General features: G+C 37.4%; 1 protein-coding gene and 1 long non-coding RNA gene across 2 annotated transcripts; one reads left to right on the forward strand and one right to left on the reverse strand.

The window, feature by feature from the left end:
• Nucleotides 1-298: 298 nt before the first annotated feature.
• Nucleotides 299-3,118, reverse strand: LOC133740103 (uncharacterized protein OsI_027940-like). Its single transcript, XM_062167966.1, has 8 exons — nt 2,956-3,118; nt 2,447-2,633; nt 2,205-2,358; nt 2,050-2,096; nt 1,838-1,960; nt 1,699-1,749; nt 1,553-1,610; nt 299-597 (listed from the first exon to the last, which is right to left on the reverse strand). The coding sequence occupies exons 1-8, from the start codon at nt 2,958-2,960 to the stop codon at nt 506-508; spliced, it is 717 nt and encodes a 238-aa protein (XP_062023950.1). The 5' UTR covers nt 2,961-3,118; the 3' UTR covers nt 299-505.
• A 9,488-nt stretch (nt 3,119-12,606) lies between these two features.
• Nucleotides 12,607-16,285, forward strand: LOC133741405 (uncharacterized). Its single transcript, XR_009861887.1, has 4 exons — nt 12,607-12,697; nt 12,794-12,983; nt 15,510-15,898; nt 15,986-16,285. It is a non-coding gene; the product is annotated as an uncharacterized LOC133741405 (long non-coding RNA).
• The last annotated feature ends 5,042 nt before the right edge of the window (nt 16,286-21,327 follow it).

The following is a 21,327-nucleotide window of genomic DNA, read 5'->3' on the forward strand; positions in this document are numbered from 1 at the left end:
CAGAATCATCCAGGAGCTTGATATCATGTCGCAGCTATTTCTTCTTAAGAATCTATTTACTAGCAGCTAATGCAGAAGCACTTATGAGCTTGATAGTTTGATTGAACTTGTCAGCTTCCCAGTAACCAACCAAAGATCATCATCCACGCCTTGTCAATGTGATTGCTGAGAGATAGGGCTGACTGCAGACTTCGGTCATGAGCCTTGAACTAGTGTTGATCATTTTACTTTCTATCGGTTTCATTATGCTTTTTAAACAAGGCTTTAACAGATCATTTAAGAGGTTGACAGATATCGATCAATCTAAAGAGATAAAGAAATGACTTGTAAAATCCATAGTTCACATACATAAGCATCTGTCAGTCTATAACCATGATCTAGTAGAATAGCTTCACATAGTTAGATCAAACACGCACAGTAACTAATGCTGGAAAAACCACTGGCTTCAACCATCAAGCGGGCATCAGTAATGTAAACCAACCCAAAAAAAAAACAAACGCAGAAATCATATGCTCGTTGTAGCTTCCTTTTTCTCTCCTGCGGAATCAGCTTCACTCTTGCCAGCATCCGAATCTCCTGGCTTGGACACTTCTTGGTCTACAATAGAAGGACACAACCAAAATTTCAGCAACTATTTCATTCACATCTTTGTAAACAAGTGAGATAACTTCAAGCAATTTATAAACCCCTATAGAAAAGTATGTATAGCATTAACTTGACCACCGGCGAGGAAAAGAATAAGACTTTCCAAGAATACCAATATGTTGCAAGTAATTCTTAACCAAACTCCAAATTTCTAGACACTCAAACGTCTAAACCTAAGCCACATAGAAGTCATCTCCTTGCCCTGCTTTACACTTAAAAGCTCTTGACAACGTATTAACAACTTGTGACTAACAAAGCTGTAATGCTGATCAACACTCCTCAGTCCTCACTGAACCTTCATCAAGTACAAAAGATAGCCAACACATAATAGTGTAATACACATACTTGCAACCAAACAAGAAAATAATCACCTACATATCCTGGTAGTGAGTATCAGATCCTGTCAACTAAATCCAATTTTCATATTTAAGCTTCTTTTAACAGATCTAATGTCAAAACCTAATCTCATTGGTAGTTATGCTTATGCATTCCGTTCTAATAGAAAAACTGACAATCAACTTGTTGCAGAATTTGATGTCAGATTATAGATATGCTAACACAAACCATATACACTTGGAGTATACCTTTTTTGCAGCTCTATGTATGCAATGGATATGCTCCAAAATCCCAGTAAACTGACCTTTGAAGGATAACTACTTTACATATGTTTGCTAGAAATCTATGTTTTATAAAACATGACTTGGTTATGGAAGATAGTGAATTTGGAAGATGTCAGGCTAGTTCCCCAAGTGACGCACCAGAAAATTACAGGGCACATCAGACCTTGGGAGTTGCCTTAAAGAAGCCATGGTAGAACTGGTGTTTTAAATTCCAGACATATACTTCCTATGATATTCTCAATTTGCCACAAAGAAATTTATGATTAAGCTAATAGACCTCCTCTTACCATCATCACTATCATCAAAGTCGCCCATTGCACCATCACCTCCCATGCCAGCAAATTTCTACAGCGTAAGTGAGTTAGAACAATTGAACTGGTAATTGAACACTAATTCAGATAGTGGAACATACAACAAGTCAAAATATACTAACCGAGAAATCCATCCCACCCATTCCACCTTCACCTCCCATGCCAGCAAGTTTCTGCAGCATACAGTTTAAGAATTAGAACAATGATCTGATGATTGAAACTACTTCAGAAAATGAAGAATCTCTAAGCTCATATACTGACCGAGAAATCCATCCCGCCCATACCACCCATTCCGCCCATACCACCCATACCACCCATTCCACCCATACCACCCAGTCCACCCATCCCTCCCATTGCATCATCACCTCCCATGCCACCAAATTTCTGCAGAATGTGTGACGAGTTAGAACCATGAACCAATACAAGACACCAATTCAGAAGTTGAAATGTCCCCCAATTTAACATATACTAACCGAGAAATCCATGCCTCCCATACCCATGTCATCAGCACCTGCTGCTGCTGAGAAACAAGAAGTGGTAGAAATTAATTACATGATACAACCCAGCTTAGTCAAATTTTTAAAAAAAAAAAATCTAATAAACGGAACAGGTTTAGTGTGTTGCATACGAGGATCCTCGTCTTCGTCCACCCATTTGTCCCAATCTACTTTGACATAATGCGGCGTCTTCCCACTTCCTTTCAGTAGCTTACTCCACCAAACTTTCTCTGCCTTCTCCACAATACAGACAATACTCCTCACTCCAATACTTATTTTGCTTTCCTATAACACGACGATGATGGAAAAAATGTCATGCAACTGAATAAGAAAGCATCAAAATCCATCGTATAAAGTAATCCTCACTTCTCACCTCTACATTAACCTTGTCGAAAAGGTCGAGTTTGAGCTCATATTGGTGATTCTCTGCACCGGCACTAGCAGAGAAGATGAAAACACCTTCAGGCTCAAGCTTAACCTTAGCGTCCTTGGCATCGGGCAGAAGCACAGTAAGGAAAACCTTGTCCTCCCTCTGGGCCCACTTCACCTCAGGATAACGACTGCAACAAATTAAAGCACGGATCACAACATAGTAGCAAGAAATCCACAAGGGCAAAATATCCATGCTCAATTTGGTGAAGAACACAAAATACCAAAGCTTCACAATCGAATCAAAATCACACTCCTATGCTTCTTTTAGGGACCAGCCCAACACGAATCAAGAACATTCAATAAAAACAAGCAACTTTACGATTCATATACAGCACTGGAGATCATACAGAGTAGCGAAATTTGAAAATGAAAATACTAGAATCAAATACAGATACGCAATCAGATGGTGAAATCGTAACAAGTTGCAGAGAAGAGAGAAGAGATGATTACCTCATGATTTAGCTGGAAACGGAAAGAGAGCGTAAAACCCTAGAAGCTGGAAATAAAAACCCCCCTCTTCTTGTTCGAGACCTGTTTTGGATCAGTACTGATCCCAAATGGGCCTGTGACACTGTTATATACTCGGCCCTTTTCTGACAGTGGAAACCAGACCTTAATATGGCATCTTTATTACCTGGGATTGCAGTAAATTTCAGTAATTACCATTTTGGGTAATTAGGTGGGATACCACAGTTGGGGCCTGTGGGAATGGGAATCCTTCACTCCCTCCATTCCAATTACCACTTTACAATAAAAATATCCATGAAGCTAAACATGTTTGTCTCTTCTTAATTAGTGAAAAGTAAATCATTGATAACTTGAAAAATGTGACAATTCAGGGTATCGGGTTGTGATGTTCAACAAAAAATTCTATACTGTTTAAGGAAAACTGAATTGAGAGAGAATTGAGTCGTCATTTCATTGATAATAGGGGCCTCTTTATATAGAAGATTACAAGACATAGAATCAGAGTTGTACAAGGAAAAATAATCGTACAATTAATCGGATATCTATAAATATCTCTAATTCAAAACCCTATTACAACTAGGTCGAGTAACCTAGAGTTTGGGTCAGACACATATTCTTGATTTACTTGAATATATATCAAATATTCAGTATTAACAATAACATATAAAAATAAGAGTCGATAAATATTAACAATTAGGCAATTATGGGCCCCGTACACTTCCTAGCCTCATTCATTCCTGCTCTTTTGTATTAATATTGTATCCAGAAATTTCTCTCTATTCATTGTTCCAATCAGTAAGCAGTTTCTAATGGTGGATATCAATTTCTAAAAAACTGTAATTCACTCCTCTCCGAAACTAAATATCTTTTCGATTCTAACTTATTTTAATTATAGAACTAATCATCCTTGAATAAGACAATATTTGACTTATCAATGTATCAACCTGTCACACGGTGGATTCTAATTTCTTTTAGAGATATTATTGAATATTGGCTTTAATTGAATAGGTGGACAAAAAGTTGAGAAGCCCATTGTGAAGATGACTTTGGCAAGAAACCTATGTTAATTAGGATATATATGCATGCCTAGGTTAACTAGGATATATATATATATATATATATATATATATATAGATATGTTGTTGCCGCCAGTATTGCAGAGAGAGAGAGTTAACTAGGTTATTGGTGTATTGGGATTTTGGGTAGAGAGTTTATTCTCAAACTCTAATTGTATTCTCTTCAATTGATTAAAGTAGAATTTCTCGCCGGCTCCGAAAGTGTTCGTAGCTCAATCACATTGATTGAGTAAACCACTATAAATTCTCGTGTTCTTGTGCTTGCTTTATTTTTCGTTGTTCAGTTGCTCATCTAGTTCCATATCAATATTGTATTTGTTACGCTTCCGCACAACAAACTGGTATCAAAGCTCTGGTTCTGAATTGGGAGTTGATTCATTGATTGGAAACTATGGTTGACGAGAAAAAGAAAGGGGCTAAGTCTTCAGGTTCTTCGCGTTGGTCGATTACCAGGCCATCAATTGGTAATGCCAAATTTGAAGTTGAAAAGTTTAATGGGACCAACAATTTTGGCATGTGGCAATGTGAGATGATGGATGTCTTGTGTCAACAAGAATTGGATATAGCTCTAGAAGATAAACCTGCAGAGAATTAACAAGTGGGCTTGTGGTTCTATCAGAATGTGACTTGCTAAAGATTAGAAATTCTTTGTCATGAAAGAAACTTCTGCAAAAGAGTTGTGGAAGAAATTAGAAGACCAATATATGATCAAAAGTGCTGAAATCGGTTTCACCTGAAGATGCGGCTTTTTCGATTTAATTATCGACATGGTGTTTTTGTGTCTGAACACATCAGTGATTTCAATAAGATACTTGCAGATTTGGCTAATTTGGATGTACAAATTAGTGATGAGGATAAATCTTTGTGTTTGCTAAATTCTCTTCCTGACGAGTATGAGCATTTGATTACAACTTTGTTGCATGGAAAGAATGATGTGAAATTTGATGATGTGTCTAATTCATTGATAAATAATGAGTGTCGAAAGAAAGAGAAGCAACTTCAGAATGTGTCATGTGAAGCACTTGTAGTAAATGGCAAATCTGATGAGAAAAAACCTATTGGAAAAAGAGGTAAATCTCGTTCCAAGTCAATAAGTACATTTCCTGCAAAAGATGAGTGTGCTTTTTGTCGCAACAAATGTCATTAGAAGAAAGATTGTCCTAAGTTGAAGAACAGAGACAAGAAGGATTCTGAAGTGAATGTTGTAAGAAATGATGAAGATGACGACTTTGATTTTGTTTTGAGTTGTTCATCAGCTTTTGAAGATTTTGAAGAAGATGAGATTGAGTTTGCTTTGGCTAGTTCATCTGTAGTTGGTTATTATGACAAGTGGATTATGGATTCAGGTTGTTCACATCATATGTGTCCCAATGTTCTAAAAAACGGTAGGCGCTAGTTGGGCGGTGACTCAGGGCCTAGCGCCTAAGGGACTAGACTGGAGCTTAGGCGGGGACTAGGCGGTTTTTTATTTTTAAAATTTTTAATTATTTTTATGACATATAGTTATATATAATTAAAAATATTTAGGGAAAAATTCACCAACGGTGTCTAGACACTTAGGGGACTTTCAAAATGATACCTGAACTTACAAAGTTGTCAATGTGATACCTGGACTCATATTTTCGTATCAACGTAGTACCTACGATCAAATTCCGTCACGGAACAGTTATCTAGAGGCACGAGTCCGGCACGTGAGGCACAAAATAAGAGTAAAAGACTAATTTACCCTCAAAAATATTTTTTTATTATATTTTTATTCTTTATTTTTTTTTTCTTTCTTTCTTTCTTTCTTTTTCTTTCTTTCTTGTTTTTCTTTTTCAACTTTTTCTTCCCTCTGGTTATGCAGAAGAGACAGCGATTTTTCTGGGTTCTAAAGACGATCGAAAAATCGCTGGCGATTTGATGGAATCGATCGGAATCGCCGCTGCGTTCCGGCCCGGGAGAGGAGGTTGGCCCGGGCGTGCTGCTTGGTTCTCTGGCGAGGATCGGCTCTGGGTTGGCGGTCGGTGACGGGGCAGATCGATCTCGATTTCCTCCTCGCCGGTCATGGTTTCGCTCCTTCTTCTCTCCCTCGTTTCCGGTTCGGTGGTCCTGCTTCTGGGTCTGTGGCGGATGGTGTGCTTCCTGCGTTGGATCTGTGTCGGTTGGGGTGGCGTTTTTGCGCCGGTTGGAGGTGGTTCGTCGGCGGTCCTCTGTTGATTGTCTTCGTCTCCTGTTCGTGGATCCATGGTCGTTCGGTTCGTGGGTCGACGGTGGCGCTCGTGGACTGGCTGGTGGGGTTGTGCTGGTGAGGGGGATCTGACGCTGGTGGTGTTGCGGAGGGGTTGGTGGTTCACGGTGGATGCAGTGGTTGTCGTCCCATACTCCTCTCTGATCCCATACTCCTCTCAGCCCTTCGACCCACTTACCTTCATCTCCCACAACGAAACAACCTCTCCAGGCCGCCATTGGAGCCCTCAACACCATGAATTGAACACTGAACCTAGCACATACAACCCAAGCACAACACCAGTCCAACAATAAGGCGTACTCGCGCCGTCGGGGAAGAACTCCGAAGAAGAAGAAGAAGAAGAAAGAAAGAAATAAAAAAGTAGAAAGAAAGAAATAAAAAAAAAAAAATTGAGGGTAAATCGGTCTTTTTGCCCTCTTTTTCGGCCTCACGTGCACAATTTAACGGAGTCGTGACGGAATTTGATCGTAGGTACTACGTTGATACGAAAATATGAGTCCAGGTATCACATTGACAACTTTGTAAGTTCAGGTATCATTTTGAAAGTCCCCTAAGTGTCTAGACACCGTTGGTGAATTTTTCCCAAATATTTAACGTCCAACAATTATTTAAAATTAATCAAAATTATTAAAATAGAGAAAAGGGTATTTAAGAATTTAACAATTAGATAAGTACCAATCATCCCACATTCAGAACCTCCCATCTCCAGTTAGACCTAAGCCAAAAACGCAAACACCAACATATCAGCTGTCGTAAGTCTCAACTAAATTAACTATTTCATTATCTCTGTGGAAAGCTCAGTTCTTTGTAGTGCGCTCTTTCAATTTTCAATCTCAACGCCTTCGCTCTAAAACCAAAACCCAAAACCCCATATCACAATTAAAGAAAAACCCAATCCATATTCTGTTTCTCTCATCATTAAGTTTCAATCCATGCAGTGCTCATTGAAATTTCAAACACCAAAAAACAAACTTAAAGCACAATTTGTTATTTCTCTGGTTCTGTGTTACCCAATTCACCAGATTTCAATTGTTCTATATGGGTGTTTCTGGAAATCAAGCTTGAAATCCAAATATGGCGGACGTGGAGCAAATCATTCAGATTCATGACACATCATCGCTGACCTCAATGTTCTCGTTCTCCTCCTTCATATCAGCTGTCGTAAGTCTCAACTAAATTAACTATATCATTATCTCTGTGGAAAGCTCAGTTCTTTGTAGTGCGCTCTTTCAATTTTCAATCTCAACGCCTTCGCTCTAAAACCAAAACCCAAAACCCCATATCACAATTAAAGAAAAACCCAATCCATATTCTGTTTCTCTCATCATTAAGTTTCAATCTATGCAGTGCTCATTGAAATTTCAAACACCAAAAAACAAACTTAAAGCACAATTTGTTATTTCTCTGGTTCTGTGTTACCCAATTCACCAGATTTCAATTGTTCTATATGGGTGTTTCTGGAAATCAAGCTTGAAATCCAAATATGGCGGACGTGGAGCAAATCATTCAGATTCATGACACATCATCGCTGACCTCAATGTTCTCGTTCTCCTCCTTCGAAGACATCCCAAACCTCTGCACTGACAAGCCGCCGCATCCCACCACGGCCACCAAGAAAGCCTCCATAATCTTCAGCCGCGTCTGAGTCGGTAACTCACTCCTCCGTGCCTGGACCCTCCTTTACTATGCAACTCGAGCCGTCGTATAACGAGAAAAGCCTAGCGCCCAACGCCTAGCCGCCTAGGCGACCGCCGAGGAGCCAAAAACCTACCACTCTTGCCTAGCCTATACGGTGACTCGACGCCCAGCGCCTAAGCGCCGCCTAGGCCGTTTTTTAGAACATTGATGTGTCCTAATAGGGAATTGTTCTCTACTTTCAAGGAGTTGAATGGTGGAGTAGTTTTGATGGGAGACAACAGTCATTGCAGAACAAGAGGGATTGGTACAATTCATCTCAAGATGCATGATGGAGTAGTCAGAAAATTAACTAATGTCCGGTATGTTCCAAATTTCAAGAAAAATCTTATCTCTTTGGGAACTTTAGAATCAAAATGGCACACAATTACATTGAAAAGTGGGGTTGCTAAAGTTGTCTCTGGTTCACTTGTGATGATGAGAGGTGAAAAGTTCAAAAATTTGTATTTTCTACAAGGAAGCACAGTGACAGGTGAAACAACAATATCTAAGACTACAGATGATGATGATGCAACAATACAAAATTATGGCATATGCGTCTTGGACATGCTGGTGAGAAAGCAATGCAGGGATTAGTGAAGCAAGGTCTATTGAAAGGTGCAAAGACCGGAAAATTAGAATTTTGTGGACACTGTGTCTTGGGAAAACAGACTAGAGTTAAATTTGGCACCGCAGTTCATCAGACTAAAGGTACTCTAGATTATGTTCACACTGATGTATGGGGACCTACCAAAACTGCATCTTTGGGAGGTAAGCATTATTATGTCTCTTTTGTTGATGACTTCTCTAGAAGAGTATGGGTGTACACCATGAAGCATAAAGATGAAGTCTTAGATATATTTGTGAAGTGGAAGAAGATGATTGAGACTCAGACCAGTCGAATAATGGTGGTGAGTACAAATCTGATCCGTTCTTGAAACTATGTCAAGATGAAGGCATTGTGAGACACTTCACAGTTAGAGAGACACCACAACATAATGGGGTGGCAGAGCGCATGAATCGGACTTTATTGGAGAAAATTCGGTGTATGTTGTCTAATGCTGGATTAGGCAAAAAAATTTGGGCCGAGGCCTTTTGTATTAAAACCCCATACCCGTTCTTCACCGGGTGGCTAAAGTGGAGGCAGTTGTGTATGCAAGCCATCTCATTAATAGGTTACCTACTGCTGCACTTGAGGGAAAAACTCCCATGGAGGTATGGTCTGGTAAACCTGCTACTGATTATCACTATTTACATATTTTTTGTTGTCCTGCTTATTTTCATGTCAGGGAAAGCAAGCTTGATCCAAGGGCCAAGAAAACTATATTCTTGGGATTTAATGAGGGTGTTAAATGATTCAGGCTCTGGTGTCCGGATGTGAAGAAAGTTGTTGTAAGCAGAGATATGACTTTTGATGAGGCTATTATGGTTGATCAGAACAAGCAGAAAGATTCTGAAGAGTAGAGAATGACCATAGAGAGTTTGCAGCAGGTGGAGTTAAAGAAAAAATTGTTGAAACTCCAATTGATCCAATGAGTCCTACTGTTGATTCAGATGATTCAAATATTGAGGACATGAGTGTTGAAGTAGAGGCTCCAACCCAAGAGCCTACACAGCAAGATGGACCAATTGCAACTACAAAGGGAAAAATGAATGCTCAAAAACCAGCTTGGCTTAATGATATGGTGACTTATGCACTTCCAGTTACTGAAGAAGAAATTCCTACTACTTATGAAAAAGCTGTCATACATGCAGATTGTGTAGAGTGGGAAAAAGCTATGGGTGAGGAGATGAAGTCTCTTCACAAGAATAAAACATGGGAGTTGGTTCAGTTACCGCATGGGAAGAGAGCAATTGGTTGGAAGTGGGTGTTTGCTAAAAAAGAAGGATCACGGTATAAGGCTAGATTGGTAACTAAAGGCTACGCACAAAAAGAAGGAATTGACTACAATGAGGTATTTTCTCATGTTGTTAAGCGTTATTCTATTCATATTTTATTGGCATTGGTTGCACAGTTTGATCTGGAGTTAGCACAGCTTGATGTAAAAACTGCTTTCTTACATGGTGAATTAAAAGAAGAGATATATATGACTCAACCAGAAGGATTTAAAATTGCTGGTAAAGAAAATTGGGTCTGCAAACTGCATAAATCATTGTATGGTTTGAAACAATCTCCAAGGCAGTGGTACAAGCGGTTTGATAAATTTATGTTCGGTCAGAAGTACACTCGGAGTCTTTATGATCTATGTGTTTATTTTCGCAAGCTACAAGATGGGACCTTCATTTATTTGCTCTTATATGTTGATGATATGTTAATTGCATCTAAAAGCAAGGTGGAGATAAATAAATTGAAATCACAATTGAGTGGTGAATTTGAGATGAAGGACTTGGGAGAAACTAAAAAGATTTTGGGCATGGAAATTGAAAGAGATATCAAGAGGCAAAGTTTGTTTGTCACAGAAGCAATATTTGAAGAAGGTACTACATCGGTTTGGCATGAATGATAAATCTAAACCTGTAAGTACACCTCTTGCTTCTCACTTTAAGCTTAAATCTATTATGTCTCCTAGCACAGATGATGATATGAAATATATGGCCAAAGTTCCTTATGCTAGTGCTGTTGGTAGCTTGATATGTTGTATAGTGTGTACTAGACTGGATATTTCAAAGGCCTTAAGTGTGGTGAGCAGATATATGCATAACCCAGGTAAAGGTCATTGGCAAGCAGTGAAGTGGATTCTACGGTATATTCTTGGTACTGTGGATGTTGGATTGGTTTTTCAGCAGGATAAGACGAGTCAGTGTGTTGTTGGATATGTGGACTCTGATTTCACAGGTGATTTGGATAAGTGTTGATCTACTACAGCTTATGTGTTTACTCTTGCTAATGGATCGGTGAGTTGGAAGTCAAATTTACAATCTACAATTGCTTTGTCGACTACATAAGCTGAATATATGGCAGTAACAGAGGGTGCAAAAGAAGCAGTTTGGCTTCGTGGTTTGCTTGAGGACTTAGGAATTATTCAAGAATATGTGAATATTTTTTGTGACAGTCAAAGTGCTATTCATTTAGCAGAGAACCAAGTTACTCGTGCTCGTACTAAACATATCAATGTCAAATTTCACAAGATTCGTCAGTTGGTGGAGGATGGTGATGTTCAACTCCTCAAAATTGGAATTGCAGATAATCCTGCTGATATGTTGACAAAGTCGGTTCCATTGAGCAAGTTGCTTGAACTTGATTGGTGTTTGTAGAATTTGAAATTCCCTACGGGGATGTCGGAGCGGCGATTGTATTTTGAAGTTCTACTTTGGAGAATTTACATCAAGTAAAGTCAAGGTGGAGATTATTGAATATTGGCTTTAATTGAATAGGTGGACAAAAAGTTGAGAAACCCATTGTGAAGATGACGTTGGCAATAAACCTATGTTAATTAGGATATATATGCATGCCTAGGTTAACTAGGATATATATATATATGCTGCTGCCGCCAGTATTGCAGAGAGAGAGAGAGAGAGTTAACTATTATATTGGTGTATTGAGATTTATTCTCAAACTCTAATTGTATTTTCTCCAATTGATTATATTAGTAGAATTTCTCGCCGGCTCCGAAAGTGGACGTAACTCAATCACATTGATTGAGTGAACCACTATAAATTCTCGTGTTCCTGTGTTTGTTTTCTTTTTCGTTGTTCAGTTGCTCATCTAGTTCCATATCAATATTGTGTTTGTTACGATTCCGCACAACAGATATGACATTTCTTCTTTTTCTTTTCTTTTTTCCTTTTTTCTTATCGTACTGTTCAAAGGCCCAAAGCTTTATGAAAACCAATAAGATCCAAAATGCTCATCTCATATGGGCTCTTGTCTCCTTACTCTTTCCAGTGTTCATCTTCTCACTTGCCAGCTTCTACAAAAAGAACTTTTTTCTAATTCCATGAAACAGACAACCACCAATATAATGAGGACGAATTTTGAGCCATCTAATACTAATCAATCAGATAATGGATAGCTCAGTGTGTGAAATCTTCAATATAATGACCAAAACAATGTGGTCCTTTTGGCTTATGCTATATTGTTATTACTTTTATTTTCCTCCGCTTGTAATTAATTCTTCTGCGCTCTCAAAATTGCACTCCCATTTAATCATTTGCTAATTAATTGACCTAGTTTGTCCCAAGTCTCTGCATCGGGTGACGTCAGCTCCGACGTATTCACTCATGCGAGGTGTCTGGGATGATTTGGAGTATTTAGGATGGAATTAGTGGACGCCAGCAAACGAGTTGGAGCAACGTAGGTTTCAACAACAAAAGAAGAAAAACTACAGTATATGCATGTGGCCGGTCTGACTCGATCAAATAATTTTTTTTTTTTTTTTGGTCTGACTCGATCAAATAATTTGTTTTTATTGTGGAATATGGAGTCCTAGAACCGGTCCTGACAATTTATGGATCTATTAGATGATATCTTTCATGCGTACCATGTACTTGTACGTGTAGTTTAATCACATTCTAAATATACTAAAACGCAAACGAGAAGAGGACAAACGAAATGAACAGTGAAGTGACTTTTTTGCCCTTGGTTCTCTTCTATTTTACATGCTTACCTCAGACATGTGTCGATCTAGCTCTTGCTATGAGCTGTCGCATTGACAGTAACTCCACCGCCTTGGTCCCTTCTTCTTTCTTCTTCTCGCCGTTATTCCAGAGAAGTGAAATGTGTTTTCTAAGCAGATCTAATATGGTATAGTTTGGAAATTTAGTATGTAATAGTTTGGGATAAGCTGAGCAATGAGATTAATGTTTTCATGCTCCTTTTTAACTCTTGACATGATTTCAGGTGATAGAGGTTGATAATATTATGGGCTCAAGTAGGGTTGATGAAGATGCTGAACCCGTTTTACTGTATGGACACAGTGGAAGCCTGTTGTTTGTGTAAGTTGGGTTCGACCTGATCTATGTGTTGAAGCAGATGAGTCACTGCCAAAGGGTTAATATGTTCTTCCATTCTCATGCACTATTTGTTTCAGGTGAGCAACAGTTTCAGTTTGTCTTTCAGTATCTGCTTATTGAGTATAATTAAACCTCACTGCTTCCATTATAGTAGGTTTATATGTCATCACAGTGGCAAAAGTATATCTGTACTTATGACAGATTAGTGCGAACCTTGCAAAAACAGTTGTGAAGTGTCTACACTCTCCTCTCATTGGACATGCATTGCAATTTTGTTTGCTTTTTTTTTTTTTTTTTTGGCAGAAAACCTGCATACAAATCAATTACAACATAGTGAGACAATATACACTAAATAATTACAGGTCATGTTTGTAACAAATAAAACAGCATTCATACCTTTCCAAATGTAATCATCTGTTATCTCAAACATGTAGTACAAAAGTAAATCAATTAGTGAAAGCAGATGTAAATGAAAAAAAAAAAAAAAAAAAAGCAAATCAATTAAAATTATGCAAGTAGAAGTAGTGTTTTCAAATTGAATGAATAGCTTCAGGGAACCATGAGATTGCAGGGTTAGTTAATCAAGTTTGCATAATCTTGGCCAGAGATACTGTTAAATTGACTCCTGCATTGGGTACCTACAGAAGAATATAGCTAGCATTTGCATATACTGGAAAACTTAAGCATTCAATTTATGTGATACTATTTCTTACAGTTCTAGGAAAGTTGTACACAACCAAGTCTGCACAAAACTACTAGCATAGTTAATAGATAATAGGACAAAATTCCAGAATAGAGTACTGAATATTAGATAACAAGTACTATAATTCTGTAAGCTCAATCAAGGCTAGACAATAATTCATTGTCAAGGAAGTTAAATGTTTGGCCATCTCTGGGTACACATTTAAATGCAGATTCTACAGTCCAAAATTTCCAATCTCTCCGTTCTTTCTCTTTGATATTGAGATTAATGTTTGGTTCGTTTGGTTCTTTCTGATTATATGCTCAAGCAAAGAACTTTAGATATTTTCAATCTTGAATGCCTAGATATAGGGATTTCATTGTTGTTTTTTAGGTTTTGATGTCGTTTTTAACCTGTTTTCATTATGGCTGCATGAGATTGCCAAATTAATATGAGAATGCAGATCAAAGATGAAATCTGCACCCTTCTTAACCAAGTTATTAGAATTGAAATTCCAGGTTAAGAAGGGTGCAGATTTCATCTTTGTGGAATACTTATGACTGCTAACCACAAGTAAACCATAAGGGGGTAAAAAGAGGGTTTATACTGCAGGTTTCTAAACACTTATAGTTCATAGGTGTAGGCTGAAGTTCGACATTTTCAATTTTTTTTTTTTTTTTTTTGGTTGTAGAAATGAAGAAGTTCAAGAACTATTGAGCCAATTCGTGTCTGTATTAAGATTGAAACTTTATTAGGATTAGGCGTATCCGTTATTTTGATACTACATTTCATCTAGATTCTCCTATCCTAAACAGAATGCAAGTTTGACAGTTCTTGAGGTCCGGCGTATCAAAGTGTTTTCATTGCCTTTGGCCATTTCTCTTTTTAACCTGCTTCTAGAAACCTGAGTTTTCATGGTCAGTTTGGTGTCCTATGCCTTATCGGTTTCCATGATATCTGAAACTCTCTTTTACATTTGATTTGGGAGAAGTTTAGGGACTCTAAGCCTATTATTGGTCCTTGAACTTACAGACTACGTCTCTAAGTTGGCTTGGTTTTCTGAAAACAGTAGAACACCTTAGAATTAGCAGAGATGTTTGATTCCCTATAGAATCCTTCGGGAACAAAAATTTGAGAGAGAAAATTTAGAACAATAAAATGAAAGCGAGCAGTTCACCACATAAAGTCACCACAATTTTCTCTGATATTAATATGCTGTTTAGGATTGGGAACCAGAAATCCAGGTCTGATGGATGGTGGATCACCATCCCAATTCATTCAACAATTGTTCGCTCACCAGGGCACCCCCGTTGGGATCAACAACTCATCATTCATTTCTACAATTAGATCCATCTAAAATTCATTCACCCCTTCAAGACTAATTCTACAAAAACTCCTTGAAATTGTTGATAAAACAGTTTTATTTGTTTGTAGGATGAAGTACACTGACATTGAGATTAATTATAAAGTACTGTGCTTTGTCTTTATCTTATATAGACGTTGAGATTAATTATCAGCTTTATCTGATTACATACTTGAGCAAAAAACTTTAGGTTCTGTCAAAGTATATAGTTGTCATGAATTATAAGGAGTTGATTGGTGAGTAAGTAAGGAGGTGATTGGTGAGCTTAGTGAGAGAGATGGTGGTGTGAATTACTTGGCTGTTGTTATTGCAGAGCTGCCATGAATTGTTAGATAGGCATATAACTAATCAAGGATAATCTGCCATTTTTACTGTTAGTATCTGGTACAGAAATAATAGGCATATAAGCATGTGGTTCGACTTGCATGTGTTTAGACTGTTCAGTATCAATTCTTTGTTCTCTGTTACTTCTTTCTTAACAAACATCCTCTCTGTTGGAAGTTCTTCTTTTTCTCTTTTCTTTTTGTGCCTGATATCATGTACTTTTGTTTTATGCAGATTTATGGTAATTGCATTGATAAATGATGAAACTGATGAGGCATCAGCCATCATAAAGGGGAATTTGGTGCCACATGTGAGGGTCACATCCTCAACAAAAATCATGACAATTCAAATATACTACCACCAGAAATTCTCCAAACAGAGAGACAAATCAAACTGCTGGAACTCGAAATAGGCACTGCACAAAATGTGATTGTCAAGGGAATCCATGAAGATATACACGCACTCACTCCAACACAGAGAATTCAGCCCTCAAGCTCAACACCCGACAACATCCAGCCCTCAAGCTCAACACCCGACGAAGTTGGAACAACAACAAAAAAAGGAACATTCAATCATCTGGCAAGCAACTTTCGAAAACTATATCCAAGCAAAAATCTGAAAACGTGAGCACAGTTACTTCCTCTTATAATGTTTACACTAATCATAGAATTTAAGATATACAACTCTTACATTACTTTCTTCTGTTGTAGGGGCGACATCTCTACAGATTCACTTGAAGACTCATCCGAAGACTTAATGTAAATAGTTACCAGCCTAGACATGTTTTGGCCAAGCCTAACCATTTTTTGCAAAATGTACATAAACAACTACTTGGTTGGCATATGTATTTTTGGAAATCTGGCTAAGATACCAGATTTGGAATCTGGCAAAGGCACCAGATTTTTGGGACAACTAAACATTATACACTCATTTTGGTATGTAATATATTTATAACGTAGTTTCATGTAAATTTAACCATATAAATAGTATACCCGAAGCACCGCGCGGGCCTTTTGTCTAGTATTTACGAAACACTAATACAATTAAGGATTGAAAATATTGATTTATTTTTATTCTATAGCCGGACCGTAGCTCGTACAGTTTAGCGGTAAGAGTGTGATTTGTTCTATAAATTCTTTGATTAATATTCATTTTGATTAAACTTTTATTTTGTACAAAAATTCAAAGGATTTCACGCCCCATTGAGACCCCGAAAATGGACAAATTTATTTTATTTGTTTAATAATAATAGTATCGCTTTCATGCTTACCATTTCTCAAGGTTACTACTAGTATCGCTTTACTTTGTTTGGAGTCGGGGCTTAGTTGGCTTCATCAGTGTCAGTATAGATTTCCAGTGTGAAGTCTAGTGTGATCATTTCTTTGCAGCAACTACTAGTTGTTTGTTGCAAAGTATTGTTCCATCATTCTATGTATGCAGTTCATTATTATTAATGAAGTTCTATTTGATAAAAAAAAAAAAAGTAACAATAAGAAAGTTTATGGCCAATGATATCTTAAAATGATTTAACAGTCATATATTTAGAAGAATAAGAACAAAAATATTATTCATATTCTTTCCTTCATCTTCTCCTATTGCGCTTCATCTAGAGGGTTGGGGTTGTTAGTGGGTTTGGAGTTTGAAGTTGTAAGCTTTCTTTTGTTTTTCTCTATTTTTAAAAGAAGAATGATTATTTAAAAAAAAAAAAAGATATCACTAGGTTTATGAGAAATTAAGAGTGGATATAAATGGCTAACATAGAGATTTCATTTCCATGAGCATATATATAGTCTTTGAAAAATCATTTTACGAGTTCCTCTTCATATATGTTTCATCAATCCTGTCCTTATTCATGCATGTACATACTTAAATATTTTTGTCGTCCAATTGTGCTATGATTAGTGTAATAGAAATAGAGGACGAAACTGCTTCATTTCCCTTTCTTTGAACAAAAAAAACTAAACACTAGTCAAGATGAAAGTGATTTAAAACCAACTTATTTTTATTGATGGTTTGAATAATATGATGGGTGTTTTCTTCCACCACAGGCATATGTTGTAGTTTTTCTCCTTTGGCGCAAGGTATATATTTTATAGGGTTACCTATCATGCCACCAAGATAATTTGGAAACAAGAGATCATATCCACGAACCATAGAACAATATTCACGCATATGTTTGTTCCACAACTAGAACAATAGAACATATTCTTGAAGCAACAAGGTATATGTACTAGTCTCTTTACACGCATTTTGTGGGTGCCATTTGGTTTTTTGTTTTTTTTAATTTGTGAAAAATAAATAAAAATTGGAAAATAAAAAGAAAAGAAATGGATAGTGGGTAGTTATTTTTAGTTATATGGTTAATATTAATTTTACCCTCTCTTGATAAAAATGCTATTCTTCTACATATTACAAACTATGGGTATAACAGGATGTTTGAAAATTTAACCATTCAAAGAATAATTGACTTAATTATATAAGATATTACTTCGGATACCTATCATGTCACTAATATAATAGGAAAATATTACAATAAATTTTGAGCCATATTTGTTAAAACAAAAAGTTTAGAGACTATTGACATTAATGTTTGACAATGCAAAAGAAATTAGATTCGTCATCATTAAGCTCCTTTATTCCCAAATTAAGCATGTGAATTAAGATGAAGTACCCCAGCTAGCTTCATGATGAAGCATCCAAGAACATGAGTATTTCCAACCACAACTTGCTGGCTGGACCCTTTTAGCTTTCTCAGATTAGGAACGAAGGAATATGAGTGTACGACGGGGATTCCTACAGTAGGTGAGGGATCCCTACAGTAGGTGAGGTGCAACGTACTATGAGAAAATAGTCAAAATATTCATGTAAAAATTAATAATACTTAATAAATATAAGAATAATATAAGTTGTGGCCTGTGGGACCATTATTTTGGTTAGCTGACATAACTGAAAACACGCTCTTTAAATAATCGTTGCATACTTACTCAAAAAATTCTAAAATTATTTGCAATTATAATGATTTCTCTTACACTGAGATAAGATATATGTAATACTTGAGGCCTTATACAAACATTCTTACGGGAGAACCATCCACTTTTGGCTCACAAGGTTTTTGCTTGTATATAAAAGCAACAATTTATGTCATAGTTTAAAGTGGTTTGTCATCACTTTACTTATTTTGACTGTTATATAAAATAATCTTTCAATTAAGTCATGTAAAATTAATGTAAATTAATATGCCAGAAAGACTTAATAGGAAACATAAGTTGGCCTAAACTACCGCATATATCTTAAATTGGAAACTCATTTATTATCGTATATCTTAATTTTAATTCTTCATGATCATGGCATGATTATTTGGTATTACTATTGTAAATTAGAGATTTTGATTTCGACACAAGAACGATTTAGTGCTTAATTATTTTTTGGTCAATAGTCATTTGGTTTAATGGCAATTATGTCCTAGTTCTGTTCAGAAAGAAAAGAAGACAAAAAGGCTTATGTGTCCTTTAAAGTAGAAGATAACCTTTCCTTGTCCATTGGATTTGGGCCAGATTTCCTGGGGAATGGCATGGCGGTACGAAACTATTCATGTACCACAAGCCTAATCTGTCAATTGTTCATGATTTACTGATTTATCGACGCAGGTAGCAAACTCCATTTCGCATTTAAGAAAAGAGAAAATTCCACAAATGGTCACTCAACTATTATAGTGTCAATCACTTTAGTCACTCAATGAGTATTTTATCTCACTTTGATCATTTCTCCAATCATTCTAATATATATTTCTCAATTTTTCACAATTGGTTGGACGAAAATATCATTAATATTGTAACAAATAATTTTTTGTTAATGAAAAAAATTAACGAAGTGACTAAAGTGAATAACAGAGTTAAAGTTGAGTGACCAAAGTGATATATTTAAAAGGTGAGTGACCAAAGTTTCGAATAGGTAAAAGTTGAGTAACCAATAAAAACTAACCACCTCCACGCGCTCCTTGCCTTTCCTGTCACACCACTCTCGTCTTAAATGCCGCTTCATGCCTCTATCTAAAAAGATCTACCACCAACTTATTCCGATTTAAGAGGGATATTATATTATGTTACGTCAAAATTTTATTACATTTCTGTTGAAATTTATTTTAAGTTGAGTATTCACTTTCTTCTAATTTCTACTAGAATTGAAATTCTTGTATTTTACACATTCATATGATTGAGTCTTTGGTTTAAAATTAATTTTTGTGTACAAATATGTGTTATAAATGGAGAATAGAGAGACAAAAAGTATAAGAGGGATAGAAGTGAGTGTTTCATTATTGTTAGATCTCAAATTAGGGTTTACAACATAAGAACATAACTAATGAGTATTTGTGTACACAATTACATAAAAGTTTGCTCACTTAAGAGATAATTTTGAAGGGACTTGCGAGAGTGTATTCCATGCACCGTCAGTGCATGGGTACTTGCAATATGAATGAATGTAATTTTTTTGATATTAAAATATATAAAGGAGTGGATTAGATGAGTGACTGTTATTTTTTTAGAGATTAAAATAACCGATAGTGCACTTGCACTGTCGGTGCATACAATCCTCTCCAGGAACTTGTGAATGATAAGTGAATATAATGACTGTAAATAAGATTTTAACCAAAACTTAAATTTAACTTGGGATTTGATAATTTGTGTCGTAAACATATGTCATGAGAGCTCTCACTCTCTCCTATGGTCGGCGGCTAACCCTAGGGTTTTGCCGTCCGATATTCTTGGATTGCGACGTCGGCGTCCGTGGTCCTTGGCAGTCGAGTCTCTTGGACTCGAGAATCTCTCCTCTTCAACCTTCGGGTTGTTGCAACCTACTCTCGTCGTTTTGGCGATGGGATTCAACCCCTTCGGGTTTTGCTCGTGTTATTAGGGCTGCAATCGGTTTCAATGATGGTGGTGGAGGGCAGCTCCGTGATCTGGCGGATCCTAACCAAACCTGGGATCCGGGTTCTATCAGCACTGCGTTCGGATCCTCTCCGTTCGGGGCGATCCATGATCTAGGTGCTGCTGTAGTGCTTCGGTGGTGGACGGAGACAGCGCCCTCGGATCTTCGGCGGCGATTGCCTGATGCTCGGAGGATCGGCTTTTGGCATCCTAGATCCAGGGTAGGCGTAGCCTTGTTAGCAGCGCGGGGGTGCGGCTCAGGGGGACTGCCGACGGTGGGATCGATCAGAGTGGGCTTTCTCCGGCCAGATCACCTGACGATGCTACTACCAGATTGTGGGTTCGCGGCCTGTAACGTCGATTTCTTCTTGCCAGTCGATGGCCGTCGTCGATGGAGTGGTCTGGATGTTGGATCGGTGGCGCAACGGCTGAGGTGGAGGACAAGGCCGATCTGGGTGCCCAGAGAGATTTTGGGTGCCCACATGTGGATATGGACCTGGGCTTCTTTTTGTTTGGGCTATTCAAGATGGGCCTTTGTTTGGGGTCTGTCTTCTGTTTGGATCCGTATTTGGGATCCAGGAGACTTTTTACGGATTCCTTTTTCTACTATACTCTGGATTTGGAATTTTGGCTACCTAGGTAGAAGATTGCTCTCTACTCGACGTATTAATTTGTGTGGAGTGGGTAAGGTCGGTCACACTACCGCCGGTTACCTTGATAGAAGGTTACCCTCTATTCGACGTATATCTTTGCGTGGAAGTATGGTCGGCCATACTATTGGTACCGTTTTACAAAGCCCGGATTATGTTCGGTGCTTCATCAAATGCTTAATTGCATCCCTTAATGCCCTTGTTAGGTTTTATCTCCGATGCATTGTTGCATCTAGTATTGTTCTTGTTATTTTATATTTTGATGTAGTTTCTACATCTATAAGTTGTAATTTCTCTTATGATTATTATTAATAAAGTGGTTGACAGTTTCCCTAAAAAAAAAAAAAAAAAACTGTAAATAAATACATAGTTTAAAGTTATTGTAATTTCAGCTTCAGTCCCTCAACCCGATTTGAGGGAGTGCGTAAGTTCCACACGCATTAATGGTGGAGGAGCCTGATTTGGACAGGTGAAAAA

The sequence above is a fragment of the Rosa rugosa genome, chromosome 3 (genome assembly GCF_958449725.1).
Source record: "Rosa rugosa chromosome 3, drRosRugo1.1, whole genome shotgun sequence".
NCBI lineage: Eukaryota > Viridiplantae > Streptophyta > Magnoliopsida > Rosales > Rosaceae > Rosa > Rosa rugosa.

Bases quoted from the DNA above. Each gene is read 5' to 3' on its own strand.
- LOC133740103 (XM_062167966.1), bottom strand. The intron at 2,097-2,204 runs GTATGCAACACA...CTTGTTTCTCAG, and splicing joins GGACGAAGACGAGGATCCTC to CAGCAGCAGGTGCTGATGAC. The intron at 1,750-1,837 runs GTCAGTATATGA...TGTATGCTGCAG, and splicing joins TGGGCGGGATGGATTTCTCG to AAACTTGCTGGCATGGGAGG.